Source organism: Lycium ferocissimum, chromosome 9 (assembly GCF_029784015.1).
Source record: "Lycium ferocissimum isolate CSIRO_LF1 chromosome 9, AGI_CSIRO_Lferr_CH_V1, whole genome shotgun sequence".
Lineage (NCBI taxonomy): Eukaryota > Viridiplantae > Streptophyta > Magnoliopsida > Solanales > Solanaceae > Lycium > Lycium ferocissimum.
In genome coordinates this window covers 15,612,908-15,627,269 of record NC_081350.1, presented here as the reverse complement: position 1 = coordinate 15,627,269, position 14,362 = coordinate 15,612,908, and the positions used below count along the sequence as shown (strand labels likewise).

General features: G+C 33.2%; 1 protein-coding gene and 1 pseudogene across 1 annotated transcript; one reads left to right on the top strand and one right to left on the bottom strand.

The window, feature by feature from the left end:
- Nucleotides 1-2,041: 2,041 nt before the first annotated feature.
- LOC132031605 (large ribosomal subunit protein uL13c-like) lies at nt 2,042-8,957 on the bottom strand (annotated as a pseudogene).
- A 3,931-nt stretch (nt 8,958-12,888) lies between these two features.
- On the top strand, nt 12,889-13,916 carry LOC132031604 (uncharacterized). Its single transcript, XM_059421575.1, has 3 exons — nt 12,889-13,077; nt 13,213-13,636; nt 13,789-13,916. Exons 1-3 carry the CDS (start codon nt 12,889-12,891, stop codon nt 13,914-13,916), a joined length of 741 nt encoding a protein of 246 aa, XP_059277558.1.
- Nucleotides 13,917-14,362: the final 446 nt, after the last annotated feature.

Below are 14,362 nucleotides of genomic sequence, written 5' to 3'. Positions count from 1 at the left end.
AACCCCTTTATACCATAAAACCAGTCCCAACATGTTACACAACACAATTCTCATTTCAACCTTTAACTTACCAACTAGTAGCAACTAAGTGCAGCTAAGCTCCAACTAACTTATACACATAGAAAAGAGAAAGAGCTTACCTTGTATATCCAAATTCATACCTTATACTTGCTTTACTTCCTTTTGCACAACACCCAAATCCAGCAACTAGAAGAACACAACCACACTTGTATTATGGATTCTCCGAAGCAAGATCTATGTTTTTTACCTTTGGTTTTGCTTTGGGATCATATGAGAAGTCTTGGTAGGTGTTTGGGAGAGCTGGGGGGCTGTTTTGGTCGAAATGACAGAGAGAGAGAGAGAGAGAGCGTGAAAATGAATAGACAAAAATCTAATTTTGCTTTGTAAGGCCTCTAAACCGACCCCTTACTTTCTTTTTCCTTTTTCCCTCCCCTTTAATCTAGTCCATACATTTTAAGTAGGTGTATCACCCACTTGTCACCTACTTGAGCAAGTAGGTTACTAATTAGCTCTAAACACGTGTGTCATCCTTGTTTAATAAATAGTACGTGAAACAAGTAGGACGGGAAATAAGTAGCTCAAGTAGGTAGGACGTGTAACAAGTAGCTTAAACAAGTAAGACATTCAACCAAGTAGGATGTGTGAGCAAGTAGGTGAAACACCTAGGTGAAGCGTATAGGCGACACACATAGGTGAAGCTAATAAGTCGTCCTACCTTTGCCCGACGCCTTATTCGTTTATTAAACTCATTTACCTTAACTAGACTTAACATTTAAATACAGTTGGACCCTTAGGCAGCAACTATAGCCTTATTCTTCCATATTTAAGTAACCTTGTCGACTTCAACTTAATCTTACTCACGGTTGATTCTAATGCGAAAGTTCGAGGCTTTTTAACAGAGATTTTATAGAGTTAGAAATCAAGTTGACGATGCAAATTTTTATCTTCTCAATTATTTTTAGGGATAATTTCGGAGACCTCCGATAGGTCTCTCTCTCTTCAGGTCTCGCTTTCTTTAGGTGTCACTTCATCACACTGATCTCCCTTGTGGTTTTCAAGATTACGTTTACCTCCTCTATTTTACTTTTTGGCCCTTAATTGGCTGACCTGATTTACCCCTTCTCGTTGGATGACCGGCCCTTTCTTAGAATTGGTGAACTCCTATCGTGATGAATTAAACTTCGTTCCATGCCCCGCTGCTTGCAATCACATCGGAAAGTCGTTGGGTCGGCAGAGACCTCTTTCAACAAAGAATTATACCACAAAGCCCCAACTAGGTACTACCCCTTATAGGATTCTTCTTTGCTAGTAGAATGCCCCAAGAAAAGAAAGAATAGTGGGATGCTCGCGCTCGTTGGACGTGACGGTCGATTCTGATGGGTAAACTAACGAAGGAAAGAATTTGATTTAATCACAGAATTGAATCGGGTCTCATCCCTTCGATGTAATTATTCTTTTAACCTATTTATTATTGACTCATAAAATTTTTGATATGACTAACTTGTCCTTTTTAATATACACTTTTGCTTAATTAATATTATAAATGTATTATTCTAAAATAAAAACCTAATACATTATCTCTCTTGCAATGGCATTGACGATCTCATAAGAGCCTAAACTAAGTTGGTTTCTTATTTACTTTCTTGTGTATCGAATGTAAGCAGAAAATCTTATTCTAAAAGCATTTGTATATAATCTAAACAATACTATGGTAAATGGAGGTCGAGAGTAGGGGTGTGAGGTGGTGGGGATGAAGGTGAAGATGAGGTGTGTTGGATGATGGAGAGGACACAATCAACGTGGAATGCCATTTGTGGAACTTGTTTTCCCTACTTTCACTATGAAAGTCATTTTCCTCATTTTTGAAAGAACTTGTTTTTCTAGAGAAAATGTTTTTAAACAATCGAATATGGAAAAATTGAAAGACATTTTCTGATGCTCTTCCCTCCCGAACACACCCTATATGGAAATTAGGATGCCAAATAGAATAACTTGTATAACCTCAATCAAATCTCAGGGATTAAGCAAAGGTTAAGAAACATTCATTAGAACTGAAACCTAAAGAACATCAATTGCTTAAAAATGGGTGTGAGGCAACTAAATTTGTAATGAAAAACCTCTGCAAAAGCATAAAGAAGAATAGCAAGAGACCAGGTACTATACTGGAGTTGAAATATGAAGCTACACATGTTAATCAGAAACAACTTAGAGGAATATCAACAACAAAAAATGAGAACTGTTCCTCAGTGGCATCGCTTGGAGTTCACCGCTGCTTCTGTATCCTCTTGTCTCTAATCGGCAATTCGATGGGTTTCTGTGCCTCGTGAGGATGTTCAGGACCTTTATATACCTTAAGATGGGTAAATAATTGTCTACCAAGCTGCATAAACAGATAATTGAATCTATTTAGAATTGGTATCAGTGATTTAAGTGAAAACCAGTGCAATCACTAGAAATTTCGAGATCCAATGAATTTATCAATTTCTTGAAAGAGGGAGTATATGCACACAATAAATAACCCTGAAAGCATGTATTGCGAAATTCTCATCTGCCACTATTTAGAAGCAAACCATAGCCATGTAGAGTTGATTAACCCATTTTCTGCCTACAAACGAGCATTCAAAGACATAATACTCTGCGGAGGCGAGTCTAGGATTAAAATCAGTGGTTCCAAGGGGGGAAGGTTTACATGTGAGTGTACGTGTGTATAGAAATAATACACACACAAATACGAATCTATCATGAGTTCCATGTGTGCTCTGGGAGACGAGAGTTATTTATGGAGTCCCTAATATCTGATAAGTGATACTTTGTCCCCAACATTGTATGTAAATGAGATAGTTACAGTCCAATGCCTTCCGGTGATCTAATTTACAAAATAGCCAGCAAATGTATAGGTTTTGTATATAAGTATAAATATACATGTTGTATACATAATATATATATATATATATATATATATATATATATATATATATATATATATATATATATATATATATAGAGTTAATATATAGAGTCATTAATCACTGTATATGTTTGTATATTTTGGCTAGCCCAGTAATTAATTTCGGCCAATGGGCCAACGTCAAAAAGGCCTATATATTGCCTAATATCTTCTTTAGGTTAATCAAAGTAATCAAGAAAACTCATATAGGTCCAGCATGGAACGGAACTCCAAAAATAGTAAAGCCTACTAACCCTCTCTTTGGGAAGCATGCCATGGACAGTATGTTCAATGATTCTTTCAGGAATTCTCTGTTGGAGTTGATTAAAAGTCTCCACTTTCATCCCACCAGGTCTGCCGGAGTGCCTCCTGTAAAGTTTTTGGGTCCTCTTCTTCCCAGATACAGCAACCTTCTCAGCATAACCTTACGGGTATTCAAGTAAAAACAGAATTGCTCAGACATCAAACTGCAGACTAGCAGATAATTTACAGTTAAAGAGATCAAGAACGTGCTAAAGTTATATAATACAGAAACTTACCACTATGACAAATGCTCCCATGACAACACTTGGAGTGTATGTAGCCAGATTCTTCCCTCTTAAATATATCGCTATAGTTGATGCCAATCTTCCAAGAATTTTGTCAGTGGCATCAACGATATACCAAGGTTTGTCTGTGTTCACATGGTCGGCAGCCTTGGGATACCATGTCTTGTTCCAAATATCCTACAGGAAGAAAGAAGAATAAGTTATTTGCCATATATTATCCATTCCATCATGCAAGAACGTTCATAATCTTGTTTAAGAAACTCTAGCAAAATTTTAACACAAAAAACTCGGGTTATGTTCATTCAATAAGAAATTAAGTCATGCTTAACCACTAAAACTATGTACATCTTTAAACATTAAGCCAATATAACTGCCTAGTCATTCTACTCATCCCCTGGCTCTCGGCTCCCAATCTCTCAATAGTAATGCAGATATTAGACATAGCAGCAATACTACATGCGGCCATGTCTTTAATATTGCTTACACAAAAGCTAATGAGGCCGAGGGTCTATTGGAAACAGCCTCTATGCTCCCCAAGGTAGAGGTAAGGTCTGCGTACACTCCCCAGACCCCACTTGTGGGATTCCACTGGGTATGCTGCTGTTGTTGTAAAAGTCAATGGGATTTCCAAGTCACTGTTGTTTGACTACCAAAGATCTATCATGGAGACACATGAAATTAGTTTGAAACTTAGCTCCTCGTGTACATCTGCAGATGAGCTAGCAACAATCTCTCCTACAAAATTCATCCTTTTCCCCTTCTATTTCCCTTTTTAAAAAGAAGATGGTGCTAGCACTGTGTAGATTCAGGGGCATAGAGAAAACATTGCATAATGAAATCTTATACTCCATCTGTCCCAATTTACGTGGCACTACTTTCCTTTTTGGTCTATCCCAAAAAGAATGTCAAATTTTTATATTTAAAAACAATTTAACTTTAAAATTCTTATTTTACCTTTAATGAGATGATTTTAAGAATCTCTTAACCCTTAAGGTAGCGTAAGATGCAACCGAAGCTTTCAACTTTGAGGATTTCTGCAACAGAAAAGTTCTTTCTTTCTCTTTTTAATTTATATGCTCCTTTTCATTTTATATATATATCACTGTGTTTGACTGCACAAGCAACTTACGAAAGAAAGATACACTTTTGACACATAGCCTATGTAACTTACAAAAAACTCCTAAAGAATGTGGTCTTCAACCTGTCATATCAACCACATGAATGTCATCAAGGCTAAAATGAAATTGATAAATTCAAATGCAGACTGGTTGAAGTAGCACTCAATACAACATTATAAACTACTAGGTATAACATACTTGAAGCTTAGCTCAAGACTTGATTTTCCCAAATTTAAGCCTATGCAGATAACCTAATGGTCCAAAACACACCTGAACTATCACTTTTCGTGAGTTTCACATCTCACCATTGGTTGTTTCGTTTTCATACCTGAACTATCGTCATCTATGTATTTTTCAGCTCTACTAAAAATAATTCAAGTAAAACAAGTAAGATAAAAGAAATGGAGTAAAATTAAAAGGGAGAAATTTTAAGTTTACAGGGCCGTCGATTTCAGATTCTTCAAACATCCATCGTTGGTCAAGTGGAATATAAGCAGCTTTATCTTGGCAACGAATTTGGGTCGTCCGATTGATTCTTGAAAGGGTAAATGATTAAAACGACGGTTTGGATAAAGCTGCCATGGAGAAACCAAGAAATGGAGTTTTGTTTGGAGAAGTGAAAATTAGGGAAGAGGAAGAAGAACAGTGCACAGCCGTTGTTGCTGTTATCTCTATCAACGACTACTCGGCTGTTTTGCTTCTCAGTCCAAATGGTAACACTCCGCAAGTAGATAAGGCAAAGAAGGGAAAACAATACTAATTGCTCCATCCCGATTTAACCGTGTTACTTTATTTTTTATCTGTCTCAAAAAGAGCTTCTTTCTATATTGACAATATATATAAGAGTTAGTTTCCCATATAATCATCTAAGTTTAGAAAATTTTCTACAAAAGTTATTTTTATTTCATTTAGGACAATAAAATCATTCATGTATCACTCTTTTCCTCAAAAAGTAGTTAAACACTCAAAGTTCTCCTTCTCCTAGCTGGCATGCCACATCATTAGCCTCATATTTTTAAAATAATAGGCTTATTTAACTCATCAAACTCATTTAATCAAATTCATATTTTATATCTAATCAAATATAACCCGGTTAAAAAGCGATAAAGGAACAAACTAGCATGTAATCCGAATGAATTAGAATTAAAAAAAGATTTTTAAAAATTTATAGATAAGTTTTAAAATTAAAAATTAAAATATTAAAAAATTGAATTTGAGTTACTTTAGAGCTTTAGTCTAATATATTGCTAGATATTAACATGACAAGTTGGAATATCTATAGCATAACATGAAATAAATTAATAATATTTTATATTTCTTATAAGACTAATAATATAATATTTCAAAATAAAAAATAAGAATAATAATATAATGTTTTAAAGCAAGTATTATAGTAATGAAAATTTCTATGCCTTTTGCATGAGAAATAAAAAGACTTCGATGGTATGAAAATGGAAATGCCAAAAATACACTATATATACAAGAATAAATAACTAAAAATAAAGAGGAAAATTTTACACTAACTCTATTTTTTTAAATATACAATTTAATTAGATATTTTTTTTAAAGTTAAACCGATATGAATGTAATCTTTGTGTTATCTGTGTAATTCTTTTAATGTGGAAAGAAAATGTTGTTTAATGTGGAAAAAATATTCTATTTAAAAAAACTTGAATTTGAATAGAAAAATTAAATAACTTGAATTGTAATTTAAATTGAAAGATAATATATTTGAATCGAGATTAAAAGAAAATTACATTTATAAAAGTGGCATAATAAAAAGTATGATTTGATTCTTTTGTCGCTTTTTAATAGATCATATTTAATTAGGTACAAAATATAAATTTAGTTAAATGAATTTGATGAGTTAAATATGTTTATTATTAGAAATAAAAATGGGCTTTAGTGACATGGCATGCCAACTAGAAGAGAAGGAGGATTTTGAGGTGTTTAGGTACATTTTGAGGAAAATAGTGATACATGAGTGACCTTATTGTCCTAAATTAAACAAAAATATTTTTGTTGGAAATTCCCTAAACTTGAGTGACTATCCAAGGAATTAACTCAATATATAAGCAGGCCCTTAAACTATGCCTAATCTAGCAAGTATACTCTCCAACTTTGATTGCGCACAAGTAAGCACCTCAACTTGCATAAGTTAAATTCTTTCAAAATATAGAAGATGACATTCTTTTTGAGACAGACTAAAAAGGAAAGTGTATCACGTAAATTGGGACAAAGGGAGTATAACTTATATACTTTTCAATTTGTTTATCTTACTTTCCATTTTAGTCTGTTTAAAAAAGAATGTGTCTTCTTTTTTTAATAAGTAGCTCTTTAAATTAAACTTTTCATATGATATGTTTAAGACCACAAGATTGACATTTTGATACATTTTACATATTTTTAATTTAAAATCACAAGATTTAAAATTCTAATTTACTTTCTTAAACTTCATGCCAAATCAAAATAAAAAAACAAATTAAAACAAATGGAGCACCATATACAAATAGATTGTGAGTCTTTTCTTTCTTTTCTACCTTTCAATAAGCCCTTTTTGCAATGTTTTTCGTTCTTCTTTTTTGGTTAATTGAATAGGTGTTATGTTAAGGGAAAATCACTTTCATAATTAAATAAGACCCTATATTATCAAAACATTTTTTTTTTATCAAACATAACAAAATTTTACAGAACATAGCAGATTTGGGCTTTCCTAGCCCCACGATTTTAGGCTTAATTTTAGGAACTTGATTTTGAATATGGACTTAATTTTGGGCAGTTACCCAGCTACACGATTCATCTCATTTTCAAAATATTTCTCTCTGTACAATACGATTCTAGGCGCAATTTTCTTTCAAATTTGGTCGTCTTCATTTAATCAACTTCGACCATGATTTCATCAAAGATAAAGCCACACTTTCATCTTCTTCAACCCACTTTTTCACCAATGTTATTGTTTTTGCCCTTTTTGTGTCTATTAACAGTGTTTTTGAACCTACATTGCTATAGTTTCTTTGGGTTTTGGGTTTTATTGTTGTGCGAAACGATGAGTAGAAAAAGTCAATAAATTCTATTCCACATAAAAGCCATAGAATATAATTGCAGCTTCAACAAGCTCTAAAATAGGGCCGGAACCAAGCTTTGACTTGCATGCATTACTCAAACTCTGGTTAAGAAAGGTTGTGTGGGTGAGAAATCTCCCCCATCAAACAAAAACGCAGGACAAAACTCAAACATGATAGACCAAATCTGATTCGTATCGTAGTTCAAGAAAAATCTACTACCCAAAAAGATGCAAAAAAGAAAGGAAAAGAGATGAAATCTAGTAAGTCAAAAATAATCCCCGACAACTTTGATTCAAAGACAAAATTCGAGATTCCTAAAGCTAAAAGAAACAAGATTGACAAACTCGAAACATCAAAAAAGAAGAAAGTCAAGCCAAAATTGAAGGTATTAAAAAAGGTATTTAATTAAGGATGTTTTTTTTTTTTTTTTACACACAGTTAATTGTGTGGATTGTGTATAATTTTTTTATACTTTAGTCTTAGAATTTTCGCACAGTTGATTGTATGGATTGTGTATAGAAACTGGTTTGTATCAATTATGAATGCATTTTTTTTATTTTTGTGTGTATGAAATGGGTATAATTTCTGCATACCTTAATTTTAGAAATCTATTTGATATTGAATTTTGAATGAAATGCTTATGAAAACTGAACTGTACCACTTTTTGAGATGTGTGTGGTTATTGTGTGTATGAAATGTTTAAAAAGTTTGTATACCTTAGTCTTAGGATTTCTTGAGCATTTATACGTGTATAAAATATGTATTTTGTTTGCACAGTTGACTGTATGGATTGTGTATAAAATTTGTATACTTTGGTTTGGTTGGATTGTGTATAAAATTTGAATACTTTGGTCTTAAAATTTTTTATCACTCAGATGTGTATGAATTGTGTATAGAGCTGGTGTGTATAAGTTTTAGATGTTGTTTTTGTTTTGTGTGTATGAAATGGATATAAGTTGTTACTTACTATTTATTCAACAAAAGAAACAGACTCACTGGTGCTCTTGCACCAACATCAACGCTATTGATGACATTAAGGCGCGCCCTAACAAGGAGAAATTGCAAATGTTTAGGGACTCCCCATTTAGATTTTGTTTTGATTTACCGAAGTTACGGTTCAGTCACAGCTCATTCGCAACTTGATGTATGCGGAGACCAAAAATGATGGGAACGCTATGTTCATCATTAAGTTTAATGGGAAAGAGCTCCATTTTGACATCAAAGAGTTTACCATTGTTACTGATCTAAAATGCGGCATGGATATAAATTTCGTGTCAGACCCTGATTCTCCGAAGAGGATGATGAACGTACTTTTTCGGTCAAGCCAAAGTACCGAAAAAATAATTCATTAGGGTCTTTGAAGATAAATCTTGGATTGGGGCAGCGATGATGTGAAGATCTCCATTCTCTACTGTATCAATATATTTTTATTCTCAATCGAGAGTAAGTCAACGTTTTTCACCAAGTTACACTCCGACTTGGTTGAGAGTGGCAAGTACATATATTATTCACAGGGCAACGATTGTTTTAAGTAGTTGCTGGCTTCTATCAGTCACCAGTTGGACCATGATCCACTGTGCTATAGGCTTGGTAGTTTTTCACTTATCATTCTAGTATGGTTCTTTGAGTGTTGCCAGAAGGTTGAACCTCAGTTGAAACCTATATTGAAAATCGCGTCCCCCGCATTCTGAATTGGCAAAAGACTCCAGATGTAGTGTACTTTGACTTTCTGAAGAATGTGATGTTTAAAACATATTGTAATCAGGTAATAATATAAGTTTCAACTCGATAAATACAGATTTCATACAATATCAAACACATTTTAAATATTATTTTTTATACACCTGCTAACTGGTGAGTTTTACATTTAATTGTTTTTGTTGGTGATTGATTTTTACCGACATGGTTCCAACAGATGATGAATTGGGAGTTTCCAATTTGACGGAGTTACCAGATGAGATCGTGGACAAAGATATACCAGAATCACAGAATTCCACACAATTGAGCCCCTCCGTACAAGGTGCTGAGTTCGGAGGCATTGAAGAAGGTGGTTGTCAATGTAAGCATGGAATTCACTAGTTGCATTCTCCATTTTTTATGGAATTGTTTTATATGGTTTACAAAATTCACTAGTTGTATTCTCCATTTTTCAGGTCCTCGAAGATCTGAAGGAATTTCAGCAAAAGGTTGACACGTTTATATAAATTTTAAAGTTCATGATTTAAAATAGGAAATGATTAAATGTTTTAGTTTTTTTAAAATAATCTGATATTAATCAAGTCAAAATTATTATGCTATTTAATTATCTTTAATATATATCAAAATTATACCTAAGAAATTAGCATGAATAAAGTCCTTAACACAATTAGATAGACCGACCAAAGCAAATAATAGGATTGAGGTTGTCAAATGGTTTTCGCTAATTATCGATCGATCAGCATAGACAAATAATAGGACTGAGTCTCTCAAATGGTCTCCGCTGATAGATCGACTACCTGTAGTCGATCGATTGGCGGAGACCATTTGAGATACACACTAACAACAATATATTAAATATAAATATTATAAATTAATTTTTTAATATATAAATGCCAGATTTTAGTTATTATATAAATATATGATAAAACTAAATTTTGGTTAAGTATGTATTAATACTAGACGTTACTATATTATTTGATTAACTATGATCAACCTATACTTTAACTATTATCAACTTTTTAAATAAAACTATCATCCTTAATTAATTTATCCTAGCTACCTTATATTATGTATAACTATTATTATTAACAACCTTTTCTAAGCCATAAAAATTACCTTAATTAATTAAACACCATGACTTTTAAACTATAACTTTAAAAGTTAACATTATCATTAACCTTTGTCAAAAAGTCCTCTGGCATAAACTAAAAATAATAAATACCATGGTCATAAAAGTGTATATATTAATATTTGATGTTTAATAAAGATAATCAAATAGTATAATAAATACAAATAATAATATTTACACCTTTGTTACCATGATATTTATTATTTTTAGTTTAATATTTTTCATGTATAAATTTAATATAAAATATAAATACATGAATTAATCTCTCAAACAAAAAAGAAATGAAGAAAGAGGAGGAGCACAAATATGAAATGTGATGTAAAAGAGGAAGGAGAACCGATGGATTTCGCGCCCTTTGTAAACATATTTAGAGTTTGTTGGACTCGTTTTACTGTGTAGTGATATAACTAGAGAGTAAGGACAATGGAATGACTAAAGAGAAATTTGACATTTTGACCAATTTCTCTCTGTATAACGGACAATAACCTCCGATCTTGACAAGTTCTGGACAAATAACCTCAATTCATGCTATATTATTATATTGGTGGATGATAGAGAAGTCGAAAATCACTAATTTAATGAGTTCTAATTCATCAAATATGACATTGATAACGGTAGAATTTGATCGTAATTCAACAAACAATGGAAAAAGAGTCATCTGATCAAATTCATTGCTCTACCATTTATCGATCACATTGTACACAAAGAATTAGCAATGGTTCATATCGCCAACTTTTGAGGGCTAATTAGTAGCTTTGAAATTCCTAATCAGGCTTCGCTTATTATCGTGTTCTTTGATTAAGCAGCATTTAGAGCCCGTTTTGATTGGCTTATAGCTTTTGGCTTATTTTTGTCATTTTAGCTTAAAAACAAGTGCTTAAAAATACTTTTTAATTTTATCCAAACACTACAAAAGTACTTAAAAGCTATTTTAACTTAAAAGCACCTAAATTTTTTTCATTTAAGGCAATTTTCGTGGTCAAATCACATAATGGGACCAAGGCTCATATCTTCTACAGTGGACGCGTTTGCTAAAGTTGTTTCAATTATTACTACTTGCTCCGTCTATTTTTACTTGTCCTGTATACTGAACATAGTTATTTATTTTTGTTTGTCTAGTTTGAAAAACCAAGAGATAATTTATTATTTCATACCTATTTTATCTTTATTATTAATTATTGAATTGACAAGTTCAAGAAATTCTTAGTGGATGCACAACTTTTAAAGTATGTTTTATTGATTTCAACTAGTATAGTGTGTTGGAGAAACTTCCTTCACTTTACCTTCATCTTCATCACACAGCAACAATGGAGGATTTAATATTGATGAATCGAAGAAAGAAAACAAAGTCTTAGGAAGTTCATCTTTGATTTTGTCGAAGAAGAAAAACAAAGAAGAACAGACTGGGCAGATTGGGCCTTTGTCAACGGATGAAAACATTGGACCATTCTCAAGTTATTGGGCCTCAACAAACACACTTCTATCAGCAGAAATACAAATACCCACATGATGAGGATACATAGGATAGTTATTGTGTACATAATTACATAGAAAAAATGGCACTTTTGATTCCTTTATGAGCTGTACAAAATGATAATTGGTTAGTTACATAGTATAGGAATTTAGCATTCCAGTCCCTAGAAATTTGTATAAATCAGTGGTTGCATTGTACAGATGAATTGATTGAATACAAAGAAAATTTCTAAATCTCCTCTTCAAGTTCTTTCATAGTATCAGAGCAGTGAGCTCGATCCAACTCATTTGTCTTTAATTTTCCTGAATCAATCAATCTCATTGCAACATGCCCGAAAGAATTACAGACCCCATACATTCACAAACTGGAAATACCACGCAAGTTGATTCCAGTAGCCCTTTTTATCTTCATTCTTCAGACACTCCTGGGATGAACCTTGTAAGCACCATATTTGATGGCAAGAGATTCCCAGGATGGAAGAGATTTGTGCTGATATCTCTTTCGGCAAAGAAGAAACTAAGGTTCATCAATGGGACTTGTAAGACCCTAGATCTGGACTCTCCCGATTTTGAGTAGTGGAGCTCATGTAATGACATGGTCACTGTTTGGTTGCTGAACTCATTGTCCCAAAATATTAGGGACAGTGTAATCTTTTCAAAATCAGCTAAAGAACTTTGGGACAGCCTTGAACACAGATTTGGAAAATCAAATGGGGCAAAGTTGTTTCACCTACAAAAGGAACTAAGCATGTTAGTGCAAGGATATATAGACATATCAGGATACTTCACAAATATTAAGAGAATATGAGATGAACTAGATTCTCTAAACTCATATGTGGTGTGCACTTGTAAATGCATTTGTGATGGGAAGAGAAAGTTGACAAAATCAATGCAAGATCAGAGATTAATACAATTTTTGATGGGATTCAATGATGTTTATGCACAGGCAAGAGGAAACATCTTGATGATGAATCCTTTGCCTGAGATGGACTATGCTTATTCCTTTTTCTTACAAGATGAAAGTCAGAGGGAAGTTTATGCTAATGCACAATTTCCTATTGACTCAGCTTCATTCATGGTACCAAACAAAGGGAAGAGCATTCAAAGACAACCAACTTAACCTCACAGGTTTGGAAATCAACCAACACAACCTTACAGAGTTGGATATCAAACTCAAAAACCTGGTGGCTATGGACCTAGTGGATATTCTCAGAAATCAGGAAATGCATCAAGAAAATTCAAAGGGAGAAGATCAAAGTATAACCCAAATGTGAGTTGTACAAATTGTTTCAAAACAGGACATGTTGAGGATGGCTATTATAGGCTCATAGGTTACCCTGAAGTCTTTGAGTTTACTAATTCGAAAGAATATCCACGACCAGTCAAAGAAAATACTGCAACAAGTGTTGAGGAGATTCAAAGCACTAAGGGAGCAAACAGTGATGTAATCAATAGCAGCCAACATTTCAGCAAGGAACAGTGCACAGAAATTGCACAAATGTTCACAAAATTTCAGATGGGGCAAACAATGGGATCTAGGTCAGAGATTAATGCTAATGTTGTTGTTGGTACAGTACTTAAATATTTAGGAATATGCTTGTCTGTTTATGATACTAAAACTTGGATAATAGACTCAGGTGCTTCTGAGCACATGTGTTACGATTATAAACATTACTTTGCCTAACTCTTTCGGAGTTAAGTGTCACACGGGGAAGTGTACCTATTCATCCCAATCTTACTCTTAAGAATGTGCTTCATGTCCCTGATTTTAAATACAATCTAATTTCAGTAAACAGACTATGTGTTCAACTCCATTGTTATATCTTTTTCACCATTTCAAAGTGTCCTTTGCAAGACCTTTCTTTGAAGAGGGTAGAAGTTTTTGGTGAAGTCAGAGATGGATTTTATCTTTTGTAACCTAGAGTTTCCAGTCCTAAGGTTTTAACCAATCATGATGTTTTTAATTTACCAGAAGGAAGCAATTCTAATCATGTAGGAAGTCTTTCGCATTTTCCAATTTCTGCCTCAGCTATTTCTGATGTAAAGCTTTGGCATGTAAGACTTGGGCATTTGCCTTTTCAAGAAATGAAAAAGTTAAGTTTCATTCCATTTCCTTCTAATTTTGAATATGTGTGTGACATATGTCCTAGAGCCAGACAAATAAGGAATTCTTTTCGTATCAGTGAAATAAGGTCTAAAAGAATTTTTGAGCTTATTCACATAGACACTTAGGGACTATACAAGCATACTACTCACAATGGTTACAAATATTTCCTTACTATAGTAGATGACTACAGTAAAGGAACCTGGACCTTTCTTTTGACAACTAAATGCAATGTTTTTCCTGTTTTAAAGTCATTCCT